This window comes from Protomyctophum parallelum (genome assembly GCF_964188405.1).
Source record: "Protomyctophum parallelum genome assembly, chromosome: 16".
Classification (NCBI taxonomy): domain Eukaryota; kingdom Metazoa; phylum Chordata; class Actinopteri; order Myctophiformes; family Myctophidae; genus Protomyctophum; species Protomyctophum parallelum.
Window position 1 is genome coordinate 5,398,355 of NC_139711.1, and position 25,480 is coordinate 5,423,834.

Sequence of the window (25,480 nt, forward strand, 5' to 3'; positions counted from 1 at the left end):
TAATCCGAACATGGGCAAGCTATTTGGATCTCAGTCAGTCCAGACAACATGCAATGAATCAGTCAGTCACACAACATGCAATGAATCAGTCAGTCAGACAACATGCAATGAATCAGTCAGTCAGACAACATGCAATGAATCAGTCAGTCACACAACATGCAATGAATCAGTCAGTCACACAACATGCAATGAATCAGTCAGTCACACAACATGCAATGAGTCAGTCAGTCACACACACAACATGCAATGAGTCAGTCAGTCAGACAACATGCAATGAGTCAGACAGTCAGTCAAGTGGTTGACCGAGTCTAATAACCAGTGGTGGAAAAAGTACTCAATTGTTTTACTTAAGTAAAAGTATCAATACTGAAATGTCGAAATACTCCGTTACAAGTAAAAGTGTAAGTGTAAAAGTGTAAGTCGCTCTGGATCAAGAGCGTCTGCTAAATGCCTAAATTGTAAATTGTAAAAGTCTGGAATTCAAAATGTACACAAGTTTTGGCATCAAAATGTATACTTTTTTATTTAAAGTACCAAAAGTAGAAAGTACTCTTATGCAGAATGTCCCATTTCAAGCCTTCAAATGTATACAAATATTTAGAAAATCATAGATCTACTAGCTTGTAGATCGGCTATTTTCAAATGGCCGAAATGTATATAGGGCTTAAGTGGTAAATGTATGTTTTGTAATAATAATCCAAGTAACTAGTAACTAAAGTTTTCAAACAATTGTAGTGGAGTAAAAGTACAATATTTTTCCTCTGAGATGAGGTGGAGTACAAGTAAAAGTATTGGAAATTGGAAATACTCAAGTAAAGTAGAAATACCTCAAAATTTTACTAATAAATTTCCAACACGGGAAATAACCGAAGCGCAACCTTCCGTTCCCCAACCTAACCGACAGTGCGTGTATGATGCCACATAATGTAATATGTCTCTGAACACACATCAACTACTACGTCCTGGCTGATGATTAAACAAAAGGATCAAACATCTATCTATAGTAAGGTATCTAAAAAAAACACACAGAAATGCATATGACGGTGAGAGAAGTTCTTGTCCACCCACCACCGCCCCCACCAAAACCATACAAAAAAGCTCCTTAGTGTTGCCTCATTCTATCCCTCATGGGCACTCCCAGTGCCGTCCATTTCCTCAACAGCGATCAACCTGCTGGCCTTACACTCCAGCAGGTACGCTGGTCGGAAAAATGTTGTTCTGAATCTACCTCTTTCGTCGCATGGCCTGTGTGACCCAGGCTCTCCGACATGTGACCAAGTTGCAACATTTTGAGCAAACAGTTACATCACAACCTATAATACCGTCTCTGACCCAAAAGGATGCAGGTGTGAGTGAATATCTCGTGGAAAAATCATGTATCATGGCGTTTTTGTGGACTTGTATTTTATAGCCTACCCTTTATACTTGTTATACGTTTTTAATACATTTAGCAAATGTATATATGCATTTGTACTGACCCGTTGCATTTTGATGCGTTTCTTTATTGTCTCCATATAAATTTGACAAATTTGCATCAATTACCCAATCTGGGTGTTGGCCAGATTGAGGACACCCCCTGATGAGTAAACCTTTGTCCCAACCTCTATAAATGTGAACAAGTCTACCTTCCCTGTCATACCCTGAAGGCGGCATTTGTTGCCGAAACGTTGGTAATCTAATAAAAAGTATATTTTTTGCATCGCGACTATACGAGTGAGTGAATATCTCGACAAGTTACAAAGTGCATAAACAGATTAAAGTCTGACTGAAGCTCATGACCCGACACTGAACCATAGCATGCATGGCCCCTCTACCTCCCTGGATCCAGGCCAACCAGGCCGCCACACAGCCTTCAGCAAATGCCGGCACGTTCTAAATTTATGTACAATAAATGCTGCTGCATAGTTTCACACTGAGTTCCAGCAGTATGTTGTTCATGATTACGTTCCAGCCTGGTATGTATATGTGTATATATATATATAGGACAAATAACACCTTGTTTTACAACAATTGATTGTCAAAAGAACTAGGAACTAGAACTAGGAACTAGGAACTTATGATAATATGAATACATTTAAAAATAAATTAAAAGAAAAAACCTGTGATTTCTTTCTTTCTTGAAAAGTATGTTTTCATTGTGATACAGATAAATAACTTAATCCAAGCAATTACAATTGATTATTATTATTATTATTGATTAAACATGCTGAAAATGCACGTGGCCCACCCATTTGACCACTTAACACGGCTTAGATAGTTGGGGTGCCAATGCTGAGGCTGAGAACCACTGCTTTGTTGCGATAATATGGAACTGTCCTAGTTCAAACCCAGTCGCGTAGGCCATGCCTGGTTTTGCATAACTGCTATGGTAAGTAGTAGAAAAACAGTAGTTTAATAGTTCAAAGTAGTTTTTTTGGGACAACTCATGCCCAGACAGAGTATAATAATAATCCATTAACTCTAGCAACACATGATCTTGGCTAGTGCAGTCAAACTCAGCTCAAGCCAAATAGCCAAACCAAGATTAGCAGTCACCCTGGATACAGAGGCAGGGTATTATTTCAATGGCACAGACACAGCAAGCTTTCCACATTGGTTGCCATACTGGTGGCACACTGCCAAGAGGCGTGGTCCAGAGTGTCCATTTAGACCTGAGGACGACTCTAAAAACAGTCGTTGTAATGGTGCCAACTCACAGGTGTGAATGTGGTTCATATGGGGGAAAAGTGAACAATAAATGTTATGTCAACATTACCTGATTATTGATTAAACATACAGTAGACGTATTATGTATTTTTGATGCATGCATAAAAATAAACATCCACTGATGTCACTACTCTTACAACAGGTGCAAGCCTCAGCAACACACATGAACCTTGGCAGCAATACAGCTAACCCATTTTGTCAAACAAAAATATAGCGGCAAGCAGCGATAAGGCGGGACCAAGAAAGAAGACATTAAGCAATAAGAACAATATGCACAAATAAGACTCATGGGCTGAGATGTCGGTACTCGGATTTGAACACCTCCCCAGAATAGGGACAAATAGAGTTAATCTGGTTATATCAACCTGTAGCAAAAAGCCCGGGAAAGGTTATGCGATGACTATGTATCTCCTCTTTCTTAGCAATGTGTGGGTCTGTCTTTGTGCTGCTTAGCTTATTTACAGATTGCGGCATGCGTGTTAATCTCCTTCTCAAGGGTCTTTTCTGACAGCGAGCGGATCCCAGTGGAAAAGCTGGAGGTGTCAGTTGCATGGTTACATCATCATCATCACCACCTCAAAGACCCCCCCTCTCTTTCTCCTCATATCGTTGCATTCTGGCAGAAACCTCATATTTCAACTTTTAGTTTTTTTCTTTAATTAACGCCCCCCCCCCCCCCTTTGTCATATTACAGCGACACACAACAGTAGCAATTTTCGTATTGATTTCCAAGCGGTTAAGTCTGTGGGTTTCATGAATACGGAACCAATGAAAAGTGTAAACCAGAGCTTGTGACTATATAATAACCATAGATATAGAAGAAAGGCTAGATGGTGCAAGTCGGAGTCTACGGCGCAGTTCACTGGCTACGTTCCAAACGTTATCAACGTGGCTAGGATCCAGGATGCTTTATCTGCTTAATGTTATCTAGCCTTTATATATGTCTATGATAGTAACGACCACCTTTGATGCATTGCAGAACACGGGTTCCTTTTTTCCCATTTCATGAAATGTGAACTTTGTTAGACATACGTACAAGGTATCCACCCGACAGTGACGGTCTCCTCCTCCTCCTCCTCCTCCATCTCCCTCCCTCCTCCTGGTTTCCCTGCCCCCCCCTCTCTCTCTCCATCTCCCTCCCTCCTCCTGGTTTCCCTGCCCCCCCTCTCTCTCCATCTCCCTCCCTCCTCCTGGTTTCCCTGCCCCCTCTCTCTCTCTCCATCTCCCTCCCTCCTCCTGGTTTCCCTGCCCCCCCTCTCTCTCTCCATCTCCCTCCCTCCTCCTGGTTTCCCTGCCCCCCCTCTCTCTCCCTCTCCCTCCCCTCCATTACTCTCTCTGCCTCTCTCTTATGTAACACACATGGAGGCATTTGCTTTCCGAATGACTGCTCTCTTTCACATTGTCTGCTTTCCTCTTAAACTCTCTCTCTCCCTCTCTCAAAATGAAGTTAGAGAGAGAAAATGAGTCATATGGATATACTTTGTAATGGATTACTATGTTATACTGGGCTCTATTTGAGCTCAACTGTCTTCCCTTGTCGTGTCTCCACCCCCCCCCCCCCCCCCCCCCCACACACACACACTCTAAAATAACACGGTAATAAAATATAATGTGGGGACAGAGAGGGAGCAAGATAAGGTGAACGCAATTAAGGGAAGCGAGTGTCAATTAAAAGAAACCCGCCAAAATGAGCCAGAGCCCATGTGGCGTGTACTCACTAGTCACTACATCACATAGCCCGGAGGGCTGGAGCCATTCATCTGCATCCAGCTAGTTACCAACTGAGGAACGACTACATCCCAAAGTCTGGAGGTACTGGATGATTGCTCTGCTATTCTGCTATTGGTTAGTCCGTTATTGAGCCAATGTTCTATTGACCAATGTTCTAACTTCATCACTGTTTGACTAAGTCAGTCAATCAGTCAAAGACACGCCTGTCTCTAGTGCTGGCCTGGGACTAATGGGGAAGGACGGAACACCTGGAAACCCTCTCTCTAATACACAGTGTATAATATGCAGGATGTACTGTATGTGTATGCCACATACTGTACATACACCATATTGTTAAACTTACTGTGTTATGGCCTTTGTACATTAAGTAAAAAGGGTGAATGCATAATTGAATTGACAATGTTTGACAATTGAAATTTATTTTCAGGAATTCAGGGGTCACTTAATGTGTCTTTATAATTATATTTAATTTAAGTAAATACTATTGTGTGAGCAGAAACATTGAAGTTAATATTATTATAAACGGTGTACAATAGAATCACTTTCACTTGCAAATCGTGAGGGGGATTTCCATTAGGTAATTCTACAGTATAATACTGTGTACTTACCATAGTGCCCCAAATCCCCCCACAGATTAATACATAGATATTTTTTATTTAATTTTATTTCAAAGCCTATGGCAGACATGGCTTTCATGTGATTCCCACAAACATGTCTAAATAGTTTTGTAATGGCTGTGCTGGTGCTCATTAAAGGCAAGGAGTGGTCAATCTGTCCGTCTCCCACCAATCAATGGCCTTCAAATGCCATTGTTGCTACTCTTTACGGTATGTAGAGTAACCAGTTATTAAATAAACTGTATAGACAACACCAGGCGAGGAATCACATCACTCGGCACCGAGTGAATGCCTTTTTTTATTTGTGTAGTCTGGCACTACTACATTCCCTAGATACAATGTACCGGACCTAAACCTAAATGGACGTGGAAACAACTGTAACCAGTAACGAAAGATGTGGGGTCAGCAAAAGTTTTGAAAGAAAAAAATCATGTCACTACATGTTCATTATTGACACGCATGGAAAGGCATTAAGCGCCTTTCAAACGTTGAAGCGATATAACACACCTAGTTAATTTTCAATGAGACCTGCGTTCTTGCGCGGCGCACTGGGGAGCAAGTCGCCGCGGTGTGACACCGCAAGTGTATTTCCGTGAGCACGGTCCCGTGGAATGTGTTGCGCGCGTGCTCGTTTCGTGCACACGCCCGCGACTCACCAGACCTCCATACCGTTTTGCTCCATTTCTTTTAAGCCTGCGTTGTCACGCCCCGCTTGAGCAGACCTGGAGGAGACCTGTTGTCGATCCAGGCAACAACGCCTGCGTTCCTCACTCCCTGTTTGAAAGGCCCTTTAGGCTGTATCTTCATCTAAATCAGTGGCTTGCTGGTACAGCTTGCTGGTACAGCTTGCTGGTACAGGGCCTACTTGAAAGTCTCTCCAAAGCGTTCGTAGCCCACCCATTTGACCACTTAACCGTTTGGCCGCCAGGATTAATTAAAGAATGATTACTATATGCCAGGATTTCCCCCGTTCAACCCTTATTTTGAAGATCCAAATTATTATAAAAAAAACTGAATGGCTGAAAAATGGAAATTTAGAGTTTACATAGTACACATTGCATGCATACACTTTCCTTAATGATTATATCTGGTTTCAGTATTTATGTATGAGGTCTTTTCTCTGTTATTAAGGTTATTGTAGCGGTCAATTTGTATTGGTGGTGGGGAGGGGGGGGGGGGGGGGCGGGGTACAGGCAGGCGCCATTACAGCGACTGCTATGCTTCGTCCAATAAGCCTTGTTTTGACCAGAAATTCTGCCTGGCACAAAAAAAAATTATATTAATGTTATACTATCATTAAAAGTTGTTTTGCCATTTATTTGGGGGCCCACTTGCAATACCCTCGCGACCCACCAGGTTGAGAGCCACTGATGAAAACTCCCTGTGTGCTCAGCTGTCATATAGAGCTCTCTCCAGGTCGTAGCGAGTGTCAGGGGGGGGAACGCAGTTGAGCCACCACATTCCACACATAGCGTGTGCGTACGTACCATACGCTGTAGCACAATGCAGGGATCATGCGTGATGATTGTGCACATACTGGGACACGCTGTACAATGTGTCCGAGGCACGGTTACATAACCTCGGGTCGCTTCAGGTTCTCCGCTTTTTTCGGTGGGAAGGCCAACGTCAGAGAAATGGGGCCAGGCGTAGCAAAGTTACAGATACCTTGCAAATGTCACGCTGTATGATTGTATAAGGCAGCACAGGAAATCCCAGATTCCCAACGACCCGCTGGCCAAGTAATATGAAATGTTAACCCTTGATAGGAAGGTTCTTAAGCTGAATTTTGAACCACTTGAACCTGGCATTCGCGATACATTGCGAGATTGTAGATATTCTATTTTTGGGGGGGAATGATCGTCTCCAAATTTGGGAGATATATATATATATCGTCGATAGCTGTCGAGTGGAAACCTCTTATCTCCAAAACTGTTTACTTTTCCAGGATTCAAATAAAAAAAAACAGCAGATTGACAAGCTCAAAATGGGTCGCTTTGCGCAGCATTTCGAGCTTGTAGATCTGCTTTTGTGAGACATTGTAGCATTAGCGTATCAATTTATGGAAAAATAACAAAGTTTGAATATGGTTTCTGCACGACTATACAAGCAATGTTTGAACTCACATTATTCTCAGGGCTTAAAGCCCCCAAAAATCCCAAGACTGAAAATGTTTTTTTTGCAAATCTGCACTGATCTCATTAAATGACCCCTATGAAATCCCCAGGACTGAGAACTTTAAGCCCTGTATTCTCCTCAACTCATCAATGTGAGGAACACAGAGTACACGGTACAGAGTACTAGACAAGGTCACATCCTCCAAACAGGACACAGGATGTGATGTAAAGTCCTTGTAATATCAAAGTTGGGCTAGTACCTTTGTCTTTCATGTGTTCCCGGGCTTGAATGTTGGACTAAGGGTGTGTGTGTGTGTGTGTGTGTGTGTGTGTGTGTGTGTGTGTGTTGTGTGTGTGCGTGTGTGTGTGAGAGAGACATAATTGGTGTGTAGATCAAATACAGTAAGAACGGACAGGGAAGGAAGGATGAACGGAGGAGAGAAAGATGGTTGAACGATTGGCTTTTGCCATTTTTGTGCGACACCACCATATACTGTACAAACTAAGTATAAAATAGGACTTAAGTGGTTAATCAACTTAGTCGATTATGAATAATAAGCAATGTGTTGTCAAAGTGGTAAAAAAGTGGTAAAAAATAATGGCTGGTTGCAGCCCTAGGGGCCCGAGTCACGAAGCAGTTTACACCCATATTTTGGAGTTAAAGGAAATTTCCAAACTTCCCACGTTAGTAGTCTAGAATAAAGCATTCTAATGACATACAGTAAGCTTTGGTCCTACGTACGGTAAGTCTGCTTCCGAGCAGACTTGAGAAAGAGCGTCCCCCTCCGCAAAATTCAGACAAAGAAAATAATATATATTTCAGACTACTAACGTAGGAAGTTTGGAAAAGTCCTTTACACCCAGAATATGGGTGAAGACTGTAGACATCTTAGTGAATGGGGCTCCTGCTAGTGCTGTGCCGTATACAGTGCAGCCGTTACCTGTTCGTTGATGGAGCTGTAGTCGTTGGTGGTGGAGACGTCGTCCTCCTCGGAGTCAAACAACTCCTCCTGGTTGTCCAGCAGCTCAGCCAGCACCCTGCTCACCGCCTCCTCCCGCAGGTCCTCGCCCTCCAGCGACAGACTGGTGGACACACGGACACACACACACTTTAAATCAGTGGTTCTCAACCCGTGAGCCGTGGCCACAGCGGTATTGCAGTGGTACCAGAAAATAATGATAATATATAACAGAGTTCCAATAAATAATGATAATAATATATAACAGAGTTGCCAATAAATAATGATAATATATATAACAGTGGTACCAGTGAATACCGGAGAACTCGCCGGTTTACCAACTCGCCACAGTGAAAAGTGGAGAGGAACAAGTGTCAATGTCTTCATCTGTATAGTATGTCAAACCCACAGATGTTATATTATAGTTCATTTCCAAAGTGATCAAATTGGACGGGATGGTTAGCTCAACCGTCTGGGCCTGCTGAACCAGCCTGACGGTGTGCCACGGGTTCGACTCCCTTTGCCATGTGTCTCCCCCCCCCCCATCTCTCTCCCCATTTTCCTGTCAGTCTACTTTCAACCTATCAATAAAGACAAAAAAATATATCAAAAACAATTATCCTGGCCCAGGCCGTAGCGTAACGGTCTGGGCACCGGACTGGTGATCCAGTCGCGGTGTGCCGCGGGTTCGACTCCCGAACCCGACACGGCCTTTACCGCATGTCATCCCCCCATCTCTCTCCCGTTTCCTGTCAGCCTACTATCTGTCCCTTAAAAAATCAATAAAAGGCGTAAGCCGCAAAAAATATCTTAAAAAAAAAAAAAAACAATTATCCTCTCTCTCTCAATTCAATGCAATTTAAATAAAGGTGAAGTAAAAACTAAAATGCACTAAAACGCAGTCTGAGTCTGAAAAACCGGCGAGTTCTCCGGTTACCGTACCAGTGAAAGTACTCTTATGTTCCATTGATCCGAGCTGGAACACACAATAGATTAGACTGATCATTAAAATATACATGCTCCGGCCTGGGCCGTGCGTGGCTCAGCGGTCCAGGCACCGTGGCTGGTATAATCCAGTCTGGCAGTGTCCCGCAGGGTTCGACTCCCGATCCAGACGGCCTTTACTGCATGTCTTCCCCCCCCCCCCCCCCCCCATCTCTCTCCCCATTTCCTGTCAGCCTATGGTCTGTCACTTTCCAAGGCGAAAGCCACAAAAAAAAAACATTTAAAATATACACGCTCCGTCGTCGTGCTGCTGCGTTGGTGCTCACTGTGCGGCCACCAAACTCACTGGAATATGTCCGGTCCGAAGACGGCGGCCAGCGCCCCGACGGTCCAGCTGTCGGGCTGCAGAGACGCCACGCTGGCCAGGAAGCGGCAGAGGAAGCGCAGCAGGCCGTAGCTGGGCTGGGGCAGCTGCTGCAGCACGTAGCGCATGTTCCTCTTCACCTCCTCCTCCTCGCCGGCGTCCTCTGCAACGTATAGGGGGTCATGGAACGAAGCTGAATTAAACCCATTCTGACCTGAGATCAGATTCATTACGAGGTTTCCACTGGACACACACTGGGTCTGATGAACCCATTCTGACCTGAGATCAGATTCTAAAAATGTCAGTCGTTCTTCGATTTTTCAAAAAATAGCAGAAGCACGACATGATGCTGACACCAAAATGGGTGCCCGGTCAGAATGGGTTAAACCCATTTGGACCCGAGATCAGAATCTAAAAAATGTCTTCTACATCCTGACGGTTTTCTGAAAAAGCCATGTTTCTTATGTCAGTCGCTCTTCGATTTTTCAAAAATAGCAGACCTACAAGCTCGTAGCGCGCCGCTCGTAGCGCGCCACTCGGTGGCGCGCTATGAGCTTGTAGATCTGCTATTTTTCAATAGCTAAAGCATAACATAATGCTGACACCAAAAGGGGTTCCCTCCCAAAATGGGTTAAAATCTCATGACTTAAAAACGTACCGATGACGTTTATCATTCTAAGGCATCAAAAGGCGATATTGGTGGTAAATGAGTTGTTAACAAGTGGCATTTGAAGTTTTAAGCATCATTTGGATTATCGCGATAATATATAATAGTTTTTGCCACAATAATCAACCCGTCATATCATCATCATCCTATTCCTAGTGTACGGTTTCTAATGCTTTTTCCCCCTCAAATATACAGTATTGACCATGTCAAATAAGACGTAAATTACACTCAAACATTATTGACCTTCCCAAACCCACACTTTCTGACATGAATGGTAAAACAGTCACACGCTTAGCACTCACAATAGTAAATTAAACTGATCATCCCCTCAACCGTCACTATACAATCATGCCGTCAGTGCGGAGACACAGAACTTTGAAATGGGAACACCTCGCCATGCGTCATGGCTTTATTTATGCTCGGCCATAAATGACAAACAGAGAAGGTGGCAGCACAATTATCAATTGTGCACATGCAACTTTTTTTGGCTCCCACACGGCTCCTTCTTGTTATGTAGACACACGCATTAAGATTATCCATAAGACTGTGACGTGACGTGAATTACTGTCAGGTGACAGATTAGCAGAGAGATTAGAGATGTGAGCGGTTCACCAAGACAGACAGACACAAACAAACTGTCCAATCCCCCCATCACTCTTAATCAAGGTGTCAGACAACGGGAAAGATTAGATGATCAACAACAGATGAGTGTGAGGAGTATACTTTTCACATGTAGTAAATTAATACATTTTACACTTTCCTAAAAAAGAGACATGGCGTGTATGGCTATAATGTTATAAATGTACATTTTGTTCGTTGAGAAAAACACAAGAACAAGGTAATAACAACACCGTTTACGTAGTATCTCGGTGTGCCTGTGCGTAGAGTTGTCCTGATGACGTCAAATGATGGGAAACGGTATTGTACTATTGAGATATGGCATATGTATGTGATGTACAGCGGCGGCCTTAAGGATCGGGAGGCCCCGTTCATGATGCCATAATCATCATACTATAATTAACCGAATGTCTGAGTGTGTGTGTGTCTGTGTGTGTGTGTGTGTGTGTGTGTCTGTCAGAAACAGTGCCGTAACTCCTTACTGCCTGCACCAATCACTCCCACTTTTCACACAGGCATTGACCATATGCATATGGAGGGCGTAACGAAGCCCTTTTTTCGATTTGACACATTAATGATTATTAATTAATTAATTAGTCAATTACAAACGCACCCGGGCGCAGTACCCTTCACGGCCACAAGGGGGGGGGGGGGGAATATCTCACAACGGGTAAGGACTAGTTCTAATAATTATTCTAATGATTATTCTTTTTTTTTTTTAAGAAGAAAAGAGTCAGTGTGTATTATCGGAAGCAGCTTGATTAAACAATTATTTTACTTTGTCTTGAAATTACTGTGACTGGGAGGCAGCATGGGCTATACATTGATGCAATCGTAACTCTCAGCAATGCTAGTGCAGTGAGTGCACACACACTCAGAGGGAACAATTACAAAACAAACAACAAAGGTCAACGTGACATGGCAGGTCAAGTACCTGCAGTGATTATTAGCTGCTGCCAACTAGTGGTAAGTGGACGTACAGGATGAGGCTGAATAATATATTGACAAGGCTGATTGGAAGGCTGCGATGCAATGCAATATTAATACTACTACTACTACAAATAATAATAATTACAAAAAATAATAATATATATATATTATTTTTGTGGAGGCTCGAGGCCCGTTTCAATTGAAACATATATAAGGCCGCCACTAGTGATGTATTTCTATGCTTTTTGTTCTTGCTTAATGCAAGTCGCTCTAGATTAAGAGCGTCTGCTAAATGCCTTGAAAATCAAATGATCGGATCGGGAGTAAAAATGTGCGCATTACGAAGATCAGCATTCTTTGTTCTAGGTTTTGATTTATTCTTTAGCCCATTCTGACCGGGCACCCATTTTGGTGTCAGCAACATGTCATGCTTTAGCTATTGAAAAATAGCAGATCTACAAGCTCATATCGCGCCACCGAGTGGCGCGATACGAGCTTGTAGGTCTGCTATTTTTGAAAAATCGAAGACACTTTTAGAATCTGATCTCAGGTCAGAATGGGTTAATAATGAAACTGTCAGGATGTAACAGACATTTTTAGAATCTGATCTCAGGTCAGAATGGGTTAGAGAAGGACGAGCAGTCCACATACCAGCTCTAACAGTGTGATAAGACCAGTTCCAGAAACGGCTGTACGCCCGGGCCCGGGGCGAGCTTTCCAGTATTCTGTTCCAGACCCAGGAGAGAGAGGACACTCACCCTGGAGAAGCTGGAGGATGTGACCCTGGATGGCTGTGGGGACGACTGGCTCAGGGAGCTCCTGCAGGAAGAGGCGGAGCAAGCTGACGGCGGAGGCCAGGTCCGCCTCCTTCTGTAGCTCCACCTCCTCGCCACTGTCATAGCGCTGCCGCAGCCAATCAACACGCTCCGCATTTCCGTTGACCAGGAAGAGGCCCTCCAGGTCCAGGCCGCCTGTCAGAATGAACACACACACACACACACACACACAATTAAACTTCTGATCAATAAAGTTCACCAAGTTCATGGGTTAGGTTAATAAGCAAACATCCTCTGTTTACACAACCCCAGTGTCCTGTCCTCCATTGCAAATTGTTCTTTGCAGGCCAGCATCCAATTCCAATTCCAAACATACATATTTGTAAAAGAGTGACTTGATAATTTTACTGATTTTGAATAACTCTTCAGTATTGGCTTTCTATTTAAATTACCATATAATTCATCTCTCTATTGTACTGTACTTTCCTGAAAGTAAACACACACTTCTTTTTTCAGAGCACTCTCAAAAGAGGAGACTCTCAAAGAATAGCTAAAGCTTGCATGGCCTGATGGCGTAGTGATTAACCCATTCTGACCTGAGATCAGATTCATACGAGGTTTCCGCCGGACACACACTGGTCTGATTAACCCATTCTGACCTGAGATCAGATTCTAAAAATGTCAGTCGTTCTTCGATTTTTCAAAAAATAGCAGACCTACAAGCTCGTATCGCGCCACTCGGTGGCGCGATATGAGCTTGTAGATCTGCTATTTTTCAATAGCTAAAGCATAACATGATGCCGACACCAAAATGGGTGCCCGTTCAGAATGGGTTAAGACTTTTATTTACAAAACCCAGTCTCCCTAATGGCTTGGTATGGAATTCTACCAAGAGCCTTCCCCTACATGGTCGCCTTCTCTCCTCTTAATAAAGGAATGAATCGCTGTCCACAGACTGTTTTTAAAGGAGAAAGTATCATGCCAGTGTAGTTCAAGCTAATGTACCCACCCGGTACACACAAGCTGTGGGGCTGGAAACCAACATCAACCAAAAACTGGCAATCCTTGGCTGTCGGTTAAGAATGCCAATGTCTAGCCAGAGTGGCATGTTCCCAAATTGAGCATAATCAATTCTAATTTGTTTTAAAGCCGACTTAAGAAAATGTCTGAACGGGCACATAAATATTAAGACTTCAAAAAGGCATCTTAGCAGCTCAGTCAGTAAGTACGCATGGCACAGACTGAATCGCCACGTTGTGGATTCAAATCCGGCTCATTGGGTCTCGACCTGTGCAGGAAGTCATCTCTTTGTTCGACCATGACTTTGTTAATTTCTTCAAATAATAAAGCTGAAATGCGTCAAGGCCGGCCAGTGGCAAGGCGGCCACTTAACTGCATGTGCCGTGAGCCCAGCGGCTCAGCCAGCCGGCGCACGGACCACATTATGCTAGCCGTGAGTGCCAGGTTCCAATCTGACCAGCTGCTCTCATGTAGCTCCCCTCGCTCTCGTTTGCCTTGGTTTCCTGTCTTTATCCCATTCTGACCTGAGATCAGATTCATACGAGGTTTCCGCCGGACACACACTGGTCTGATGAACCCATTCTGACCTGAGATCAGATTCTAAAAATGTCAGTCGTTCTTCGATTTTTCAAAAAATAGCAGACCTACAAGCTCGTATCGCGCCACTCGGTGGCGCGATATGAGCTTGTAGATCTGCTATTTTTCAATAGCTAAAGCATAACATGATGCCAACACCAAAATGGGTGCCCGGTCAGAATGGGTTATACACAGACATACATGTATATATATTTATTTATAAAACAAAAACAAAAACTCTAAAAGAAAACCCGTTATCTCAATACATTTATGTTTTTTTCCTTTTGGTAAATTAATGTCCAACATCAAACAAAGGTTTTGCACATAAGTAGTGAAAATAGCAGACAAGCTCAACAAATTTCACCATTTATTTTTTTTAAACATATAAATACACTTAAAAAGTACCATACAAGGATTACACCCGACAGTGACGATATACCGAATTATATACTACCTATATGTCTCTGCGTGTTGTGTTCCTTGGATGTTTTCTACAGCAGCCTGATCCGTGGGAAGGATTGTAAACCAAGCATGCTTCTATTGATAATAATCATCATTCCTAACTCCACTTACATCACTCGGGACATGTGATAAGATGCATGGATAACATACCGATTGAATCAGCCAACTAGTAAGGGTTAGTGGCATAACCATGTCCTCTATACTGTGATGGAGGAAGGTTTGTTTGTTGTTGCATAAACACAAATTCAACCATACATATAGAATTATAAGGGTGTTCCTTGAAATTAAAAAAGTTTGAGAATCACACAATTGTAAGTAGACGTGAAGTCAGTGAGGTAAACCAGTTCTGGAAAACGGTTCCAAATGTAATGGAACCAATTCCGGTTCATCCATATTGGATCCATTTGCAGATGTTTGGTGTGGGTGGAAAGCGGATGAACATGGCGAGAACATTGGATTCAAACACATGACCTTCTTGCTGTGAGGCAACAGCACTAACCACTGAGCTAACAGGTTATCAAAATAGCATAAAGACAGCGACAACTGCTGCTGTAGGGACTGCATGCTGGTAGACAGCATGACCACTGCTACTGTTGGACAGCAATGCTCACAGTTGTGAACATGAAAGATGCCTATTAATTATACACAGAGGCAGAGCACTCTCCCATGTGCCTTGTGTACCAGGGTGTGGGTGAGCTTGCAGTTGCACTAGACAATTTCCTATTGATCCTGGAATGTGATAAACATCTAGAATCTCAACAGTGGGAGTGCAATTACACAACACTCTAAAGTAGACTCCCCACCCTCGCCCCTCAGAAGAGACAACGATTCAAAAGCAGGGTTTCCTCTGTATACAGTCGACAGTGGCGGGGCAAAACGTTATTGGGGAAAACTGGATATAGCATTATTTAGCCTAACGGTAAAGTAGTAAGCCCTTGCCAAGCCATGTGGCCCATAGGGCAGGAGTATATCTCCCATTTCAGAAGCGTGAGGCGGCTCAATGTACATCCCCCAGCCATGATGCACGAGTACACCCCCTGGACATGACTCTAGAATGCCTGATATTTAAAATTGTATTAGTTTATATGCCTTAAGCAAAATACATTGTTTGTTTTGTTTTTAAATCAGGTTTTATATTGCTTTGATTAACTGTGAACACCAACTGCCAATGAACACCTGCCTGAAGTACTACAGATCGATGCTGTTTTTAGCTCCAGTATGCAAGTGTACTGCTCTGACTTTACAGGCTTGGGATGTTATGCAACAGGAGAACAGGTGGCTGAGCACATTTCTAGACGAGCACATTAAAAGTCATTAACTGTGTACCGTTGACACACTTGTAATTGGAGCCTTATTTACTTTGACTAAAATAAATATATTTCCCAGCCATAAGAACAATCATTAATACTGTACATCTGGAGGGTGTTACATGACCTTGTGTGTGTGGTCAGTGTGCCACAGTATACAAACACAAAAGTTGAAAACCTAATTCATAGTTTCATACTTTGTTGTTCATGTTTTTGACTGGGACCAAAGACCATAGTACTGTAGAGGCCACTCTGTTGATCGGTCGGTGAAAGCCAAGAGCTGGTCACAGTTAATCACGGATTACATGCTGGTCGAAAAAAGTTATTTCCAGCAAGTGACACGGTCGTACAACAAAGTATAAATTATCTACGCTAGCTTAATGTCTAATTCTGAGTGCTGTGGCTTGACATATTGTAATCTTTACTACTGGCCAATACTTGTAATGTTGGTAATGTAGTGTGTGTTGGCTGCCCTCAAGCCATACAAACTGTTTCACTGGCCAGCTGAGTTTCCCTGGAGTAAAACAAACATGACTCAGAAGGTATTTTTCCCTTCTCTCCTTTGCGTCCATCTTCAGAAATGTTTAATTGAAAATACTGTAGTTGAAACTTAAGCATACTTAAGATATTTGCACAGTCTGATGCAATTTTGTATTGGTCAATCAGTTTTTAACGCATCAAAAAGAAACAGCAATTTCAGAGTACGTAGGTGTCCTAGAGTTCATAACCATGTGTTTGAATAAAATGGCCATTCTTATCCGTTTTTACAAGCAAATAAAAAGCACTCTGTACAAGGTAGTTGCATACTTATGGCTCTTGAATCCCACTAAACTAAAGACATAAGGCCAAAATCCCCTTCAAAACACATGACAACATGGCGTTTATTTTTTCAATTCTAGAAAAGCAGAATTTCATCTAAAATTAAACCAAGATGCGGCTGCTGAGTCTGACTAAGCAACACACACACACACACACACACACACACACAAACCATATAAAATGAAATGGGAGTTAAATTCAATTTGTAAAAATGGCAAAATATGACTCCTAACGTCGTTGACACTCATAAAGTGTCCCTGGGACTCATCTAAAAGACCATCCCTGCATCCCCGGACTCACTACATTGAAAACCTATTTACATCACTGACTGTACTAGTAATCAATTTAGTTCATTATAGAATTATCTATCAGAATGTTTTCCTGAAAACACAGCATCTCATGCACCAGCCTCCATGAAGGACAACCTTCACAGCATGTACTTGATGCTCAACTTCAATTCAACTAGCAGTCATTAACTTAATAGTTTAAACAAGGGCTTTCCCCAAACGTATTCAGCTCGAGACCTTAACCCTTTCTGACCTGGGAACGGTTCTACAAATGTCTTCTAAATCCCCTAAAACCCCTATGTTTATATGGCAGTGGTTCTCAAACTATTTCATGTCAAGGACTCCCAGAAATACATGTATACATCCCAGAATACACATTTATTTTTTAATTTTCTTGAATTCTTTAAAAACAAATGTTTGAAAATGGCTCGGGAAGAAAATGGGTTCTGCCTGACCCATTGTTTGGGAACCACTGATTTAAGCACAAAGAGCACCTGAAGAATTATTACTGTCAAGGTCAAGGTTCTCTTTTATTTGTCGCCTATGGGAGAAATGTGTCTCATAGTAAAGGGCTAAGACCTGGCTGGCACAGGATCAAGTCATGAATTTAGCTGCATTATTCTCTGAATGTCTGAAATATCACAATGTTTGTTTGAATGAATTAAATCGTACCAAATACAACACAAATACAAATGTCACACTACAGAACTCACCTCTGATAGTCTAACCCGAGTGCATCCCCCCCAAGGGGTAAAATATTCAGTGTGTTGCATTGTGAGCTTTTAGATCGGGCAGGTTGTTTTGTAGTTAAGTGGGTTAAGTGGTTTTAAGTACAGTTGATTAAATCATCTGAACACAAACAAAACATCTCTTTTGTATAAGCGGTAGTCACATTTTTGAAGTACAGCGTTAGAATACTGATCAGTCAAGAATGTAATTCTTCTACAATTTGAACCACTGACAGAGTGAAAAGGTTAATGACAGATAACCTTAACAAACACAATGTGGATAATCTGTCGTTAACAGATAACAGATAACGATAATTATACATAATTATAAAAGAATGTAAGCCAAAACACGACAATTAGGATTTGTCTCCGAGTGTTACCTCAGAGAACAGCACTGTTATCTAAATAGGGATTTTACAGAAATCACTAGACAGGAATTTGTTTAAATTACAGAAACATTTGTCTACATGTGTCAGTGCTAGATGGATACAGTCAGAAACGCATCGATATTTGTCCTACTGTCACAGTAGTCCAATTTGATTTCGATCCAGTTTATAATAAATGTGAGTCCCCCCCCCCCCAAAAGAATGATATTGTTCAAATGCCAACACATCTGAGTCACTCCGTCGTAACCTTAAAATAAGCCAACCATGACTGAGTTAAGCAACTAGCACAAAAAACATCTGTAACATCACTGTTTAATACACTTCATTAGTGTGCATGGTGTGTGTGCGAGTGCGTGCGTGCATGACATACCGTGCTCTTCAATGTAGTCGACGATGTGTTTGACCAGCGCAGGGACCTCGTGGCCACTCAGGGTGTGTGTGTGGGTCACCTCCTCCAACGGAACGCCAAACACCCGAACGCTGCCGGCTGAGCTCCTGCCCTCGTTGCCTGGCAATGGAGACACGCTCTTCCTCATGGCCTCCTCCTCCTCCTCCTCACCACAGCCCCACCAAGACCTCACGTCTTCAGTGTGAAAAAGAGATGGGAAGAGAGAGAGAGAGAGAGAGAGGGGGGGGGGGGGGGCAAGGAAGGAAGAAAGGAAAAATAATGTGAAAACGATTAGCATCATAAGCAAAAGGGAAAGATAGAGAGTGCGAAAACAATGGTGACGGTTGGCATTGTTGTGACGAGTGGAGAAAAGGACAGACGGTGCCCGAGTCTAGAATAAACATCATCCCATTCCCCTTCAGTCATACTCACACTGCAAGTCACACAACCTCATCCCTGAGCACAGACTCACACTGAAGACAACACAGAGAGAAGCAAGTCACTAATGGCACACTGGCAGAGAGAGAGAGAGAGAGAGAGAGAGAGAGAGAGGGAGGGAGATAAGAGCGAGTCCTCTCCTCTTATGTCCACAAACAAAAACAACCACAGCCGAGTACTCTCATAGTCATAACATCAAGGAAGGCCGGATCTAAGAATTGACCGCCTCCCATGCAGTCATGTGACACAGATTGTGGGAGGAGTGGGGGAGAAGAGAGAGAAGCTGCTAAAAGCTTACAGGTGAGCAGCACCTGAGGCTTGGATGCGGAAAGGCAGAACGAGGAATGGACAACTAGCCCACTGGTTCAAGGGTCTCCAACGATGAATGGACAACTAGCCCACTGGTTCAAGGGTCTCTAACGAGGAATGGACAACTAGCCCACTGGTTCAAGGGTCTCCAACGATGAATGGACAACTAGCCCACTGGTTCAAGGGTCTCTAACGAGGAATGGACAACTAGCCCACTGGTTCAAGGGTCTCCAACGAGGAATGGACAACTAGCCCACTGGTTCAAGGGTCTCTAACGAGGAATGGACAACTAGCCCACTGGTTCAAGGGTCTCTAACGAGGAATGGACAACTAGCCCACTGGTTCAAGGGTCTCTAACGAGGAATGGACAACTAGCCCACTGGTTCAAGGGTCTCTAACGAGGAATGGACAACTAGCCCACTGGTTCAAGGGTCTCTAACGAGGAATGGACAACTAGCCCACTGGTTCAAGGGTCTCTAACGAGGAATGGACAACTAGCCCACTGGTTCAAGGGTCTCTAACGAGGAATGGACAACTAGCCCACTGGTTCAAGGGTCTCTAACGAGGAATGGACAACTAGCCCACTGGTTCAAGGGTCTCTAACACTTTGTTTTTTGCCACTCAGTAGGCGTTCCCGCATAACTTCCAGGTATTATGATGATTATGTGCATGCCCACTATTTGAACCCAAATCTACACTGTAACATTATCAGTGTCTTGTCTACATACCATATGTTCAAAACTTTTACTTTTCAGGATTCAAAAAAAAAAATAGGTCTGATACTTTTGATACTTTAGTGTGACGCTGTAGTATGAAGTCATTCATTTACGAAAAAACAGTTACATTTTAGAGATAAGGTTCCTGCCTGACAGTGACGATATATACTAGTGTATGTCAAACAGCTCTCTAGGCAAATTGATACATTCATGCAACATGTCTGCATTGAACTGGCAGTACTATGCTTACATTTTGAGGCAGAAACAAAAAAAACACAAAAAAATGCCATACAGCATAAGGCTGACCCAAAACATTTGAATGGTTGAAGCTTCGTTCCATGGCATGAAATTTGAACAAAGAATCGAATAATCACGTTTTTTTAATTTCAAGATTTGTCATTTTATTTTATTTGTATCAAAATAGCTCATCTACAAGCCCACAACACATTGCAGCATGACAAGTTGAGAGCTTGCAGATCTTCTACCCTTCAAAGCCATGTGCTTTAGCTCCATGATTCATGAATCACTGACGCATTATATAACCCCCCCCCCCACCCCTAGCTAGTAGCTTCGACTTTAATTTTTTTTTATCGAAGGTCAACCCTACTACAGTGTCACACTAAAGCATCAAAAGTACCAGATCCACAAGCTCGAAATGTGGCGCGAAGCAATGCGTTTTGAGCTTGCAGATCTGCTGCTTTTGCTATATTTTATTTGATTCAATCCTGAAAAGTAACAGCGTTGGAGTTGGACATATGAGGTTTCCACCCAGACGATATATGGTACTTCGTTAACCAGGGTCCCCCAGGGGTCTACACTTGGGCCCCCTCCGTTTTTCCCTCAACACCAAACCTCTTTGGCAAAAATAGCAGATCTACAAGCTCACAATGCATCATGGCGTGTTGTGAGCTTGTAGACTTATCATCACATGCCCAGAATAGGATGCTGGGACTTGAATGGTCAACTGTGAGAGTGTAAAAAGTGACACCTGCTGATTTTTTTTTACACCGTCTGCATCACTCCGTAAATATCACAAAAATCAGGTAGTAATACAAATATATCAGATATATTTAAAGAATATAAGAATTAATAAGTAGTACTGTAGTTCACCCAAAGAATGACTTCTTGTCTGTCAATTACACACACAACACACCATTAAGACCTGAATTCCATCACTTTTATTTTTTTTATCGCATTCATAAACCAATGATTTGATGAGACTCTGCAAGTCTCCGGAGATTCTGAATTCAAGGCTTCATGGGAGTGCATTGATGAGAGCGTCTGCTTAAAACCTAAATTGTAAATTGATAGAAAACAAGTAATGTTTTGGGAGAACTAATCCTTTAACAGAAAACTGTTAGCATTTAGAAGGGATTTGTAGAATCGTCCTCAGGTCTAAATGGGTTAAAATGCTTTAACACTCTGGCCAATGGTCATCAGTCACACTTGACGGTATGTGGCATGACAGGACTGTAACTTCTCTGCTCTGGTCACGTGAAAAGTGTCACCTTCTTCACAGCGGCGAAAACCGGTTTAAACCGGTTGCATTTGTCCAACTGCAGCCAGACAGAATTAACTTTTTGTCAGACTGTAGTCATGTACTTGGTTTTTCATGTTTGTGCACATCATCTGAAAACACACACAAAGCTGTCACGTAAGACATTCAGAGAAGAGTACCACCATTTAAAGGTGCAGTTATATTGTTTTTGTTGAAGGAGAATTCAGTGATTTGGAAAAAACCCCGGTCCGCCCCCCGGTCCGCCCCCGCTCGATCATGATTGGTGGAAGGCCCCTCTCTATCCTGATTGGATGAAGGCTGGGCCACCTAGCCAAAAACAAAACCTTTTTTACCCCCAGCGATTAACTGGGGAGAGGGAGGAACTCCTTATATGGTCAGCACACTCTATAGTAGGGAGGATTATCACAACAAAACAAAAAAAGAAGGGATATTTGAATTACGGTAAGTGAAATCACCTATACCTTTAAATGGTAATCATTGTTAGTGTGTTCAGTAACAGAATAATAATACATACGTTGTATATAGCACTTTTCAAGGTACCCAAAGTCGCTTTACAGAACAGAAAAATAAAAACAAGTGAGGTGAACAAACAAAAAGTGTGGGTGTGGGGGGTTTATGTAGGGGAAGCGGTTTTGAGTGTGCTTTTGAACATTTCAAAAGTATTATTTATTAAACAGAAAAATGCATTTCCAGGTCGTTGCACCAATTTGATCGAATCAGGAGAGAGAACTCGTGCAGAATAAAGTACTATAAACAATGAACGTGGAAGTAAGGACTCAACTAAATGAGCTGACAAAATTGGAACTCTTAACACAATAAAACTGAAGCTTGTTAATGGGTAGTTTCTACAATTCCGATTGGATGAAATTGGCAACCCTCTGAAATGTATTTTATAGAGACAGAGCTAGAGAGACAGGGAGAGCCCTGTTATTGACACACACAAAAAAAACTCCACAGCAATGGCGGCTATCAGATTATAGCTTTTAAACAAAGAACCTTTTTGTTTTAACCATAAAATATCACTTACACTTCCTTTAACCGCTTTCAACCCGGTCTCACTGTTTTGAGAATGTCATTTAAAGGTATATTCAGTGATTTCACTTAATTCAAATATCACTTATTTTTTTGTTTTGTTGTGATAATCCTCTCTACTATAGAGTGTGCTGACCATATAAGGAGTTCCTCCCTGTCCCCAGTTAACCCCTGGGGGTCAAAAAACCTTAGGTTTCGTTTTTGGCTCTCTATCCTGATTGGATGAAAGGCTTAGGTCCCAGCCAAAAACGAAACCTAAGGTTTTTTGAGTGAAATCACTGAATATACCTTTAAGGTGAAGAAAGTGTTGTGAGCTAAAGATATTTTAAGTGTGAATACTACGGATTTAGAATGCATTTGTAGAATATTGGCCTCAGTTCTTTTGGTCATTTCATAATCTACTCAAGCAGCAGAAACAGAACGCCATTATGAAGGAATCGACAGTGATGTGACATCACTGTCGATTCCTTGGGCATGTGACGGATTTAACTCGTCTCCGCTGTTGAGGAGAAACCCCAGCTCAGCTGCTGTTTATAACATCGCGCAGTGTGGGTCTACTGATTAAAAAAGGTACCCGCCCGCACTGCGTTGCGTTCCGCCCGCACCCGGACCCGTTCATTTATAAAGGTATATATACCCGCCCGTTCCCACCCATCAAACACGGGTACCCGCGGGGAATCACAGGTATCCGACCCGTTGCAGGACTCTGGTGTGTGTGTGTGTGTGTGTGTGTGTGTGCGCGCGTGTGCCACGTCATCGTGGTCATACTCACCGTTGTAGCAGTGAAAGTGTGTCCTATCCTCTCCTCCCCTAGCCAGTGAACCAGCTAACCATCTATGGCTGCTTCAGGTTGTGGCAGAAGATGAGCCTATAATTCCTCATTGACGGACTGCTAATCCCTCTAGCAGGATCCTTCACCTAGCTACACTGAGGAGAAACACAGAGAGAGGGGGGGTGGGGGGGGGGGGGGAGAGTAAAAATTAGCATCACACAATTCATTGACGGTGACAAAACGATGACTGTGGTGGCGTGTGGGCCACATCACGCCACGAGCAACACGGCACAAAACAGAAATGCACTTGAAGGAAGCATACCTGTATTATACAACATGAGACCCCATCAGTACAGCGAAGCAGCAGGTAGCCATTAAGGCATACAAATCATGAAATCAACAGGTCCTTTTTGAAAAGGGCTGTGTGTGAATCGTACAAAAGGAGGAGCTGGAGCCAGGTTTATGCTGTAGCCCCCGGCCTCTCTGGCCTCCTCGCTTCACTCTGTTTCACTTCCAAGAACTACAAAAAGGACAGGGGTAACTTTCTCCTCTCCATCCTGACATCCCTCTATCTCGACTCCTCCAGTCTCTACTTTCCTCTTTCTTTACCTCCTCTCTTTCTGCTCGACCACACTCTTCCGTTACTGCTCTGTTACGTTTCTCCTCTGTCTTCCTTCCTCCTCCGCCTTCCACTCTGCCCTCACTCTATTTCGCCTCTTCGCTTCACCTCGATTTCCCCCCTCCTCATCTACTTTCTAATCCCCTCCTTCTTGCCCCCTCGACATGATACTTGAGCCATTCAGGCTGTCCTGGAGTCAGCTGGAGGTGAGGGCCCAATGCAATAATTAAACTGACAGAGTGAGCAAAGAAACTGTGTGCACGTTGCCTCCGTGTGTGTGTATGTGAGTGTGTGTGTGTGTGTGTGTGTCCACACTGTCACTTTGAATCTGTTTCCCATTCGGTGTGAGTGTGTACGTGCATGAAGTGTGAGACACTGTGTCCTGCGGTTGTCAGTGCAGCAGTTATGTCATAACTGCCATAACCGGCCTGGGCCATGGCCCAATGGTCCAGGCTGGTAATCCAGTCTGGCAGTGTGCCGCGGGTTCGACTCACCATCCCGACGGCCTTTTTACTGCATGTCTTCCCTTGTTTCCTCTCTCTGCTTCAGTTTCACCCATGCTTCTCTGCTACATTCTCGCTTTCCTTTTAATTAAATGAAAGTTGCGAAGAGCGTTTCCGAAGCGATAACATATCGCTAACAGAGGATTTCTGTGCATATTCGTGTGGATCTGCTTATGTGTTTTTCAGTGCCCACTGCCTGGACAGTGGGGTATATTTGATGCTGCCCTTCCATGACGACCTCAGTATCAGTAGTCTAGAATGTTAATAATTAGTGTGCGACTCGATTCCGTTCTTGCGTTCTCCTCCTTTTTTGAGCCGGTTCTCTTCCTTCCTGCCTCTGGTTCATCATTCTTGCATGCATGCATGACCTAGTTCAGCAGTGTCTGTCTGCAAGTCAAGAGAGGAGAGACATGGGATGGCCAACAGCTTTTTGAGGACACAAAAATAAAAAACGGTACTGAATCTTTCCGTTTTCTATCCATTTATGTCTCTGTCTGCCTGCCTGCCTCTCTATTATTTCATCCCTCTATCTCAATCTCGCTCCCACACTATTCATTTTCTTCTAACAAAAAGGGTGCTTTCTAACTCCTAACCAGGAGTCAAGGGGCTGTTGTGTTGTCCAGCTAACTGCTAATTAAGCACTCACTATAGCAAGTTCCAACGATACAATAAGGTGGATTGTCTACGTCCCTGACACAGTCAATGACCCGTCATGGTTGTAGTAATCAGAGGCCTCAGGCCTGAGGAAGAAGAACCAGCATCAATGCTACCGTGCTGGTGGAGTGCCAACAAATGAAGTGACTGCAATATTGGAGTTAATTGTCTTCAGAATATATATATATATATATATATATATATATATATATCCCCATTTCTTAGTTCATAATTTCTGATTTCTTGTTTGTCTTGTTGATTAATAATGCATTACTAAATGAGAAACCACATTACAACCAGTTGTAATGGGTGCATCAAAATACTGTCTTACTTCAGACAATACTGAACCGAAGCAAATCTAAACTAGTAATGCCTGACAGATAAGGGATAACTCCTCTCACCCTTTTAAGGACTAATGCATTAATCGTCGTCTGTGAACTCAAGCCAGGGGAAGCTCAGTATATTATCTATCTGTGTATGGCCTTTTAGGGACAGGATTAATTCTTCAGTGCAGTGAG

General features: G+C 43.0%; 1 protein-coding gene across 1 annotated transcript in view; it reads right to left on the reverse strand.

The window, feature by feature from the left end:
* The window catches only part of LOC310873388 (uncharacterized protein), a 74,936-nt gene extending 56,028 nt beyond the window's left edge, over window positions 1-18,908 (reverse strand). Inside the window, 5 exon segments of the mRNA XM_083785757.1 lie at window positions 8,110-8,251; window positions 9,419-9,599; window positions 12,410-12,622; window positions 18,383-18,595; window positions 18,833-18,908. Of these exon segments, the coding sequence (XP_083641883.1) occupies window positions 8,110-8,251; window positions 9,419-9,599; window positions 12,410-12,622; window positions 18,383-18,595; window positions 18,833-18,854 (771 nt within the window). The 5' untranslated portion in view covers window positions 18,855-18,908.
* Window positions 18,909-25,480: the final 6,572 nt, after the last annotated feature.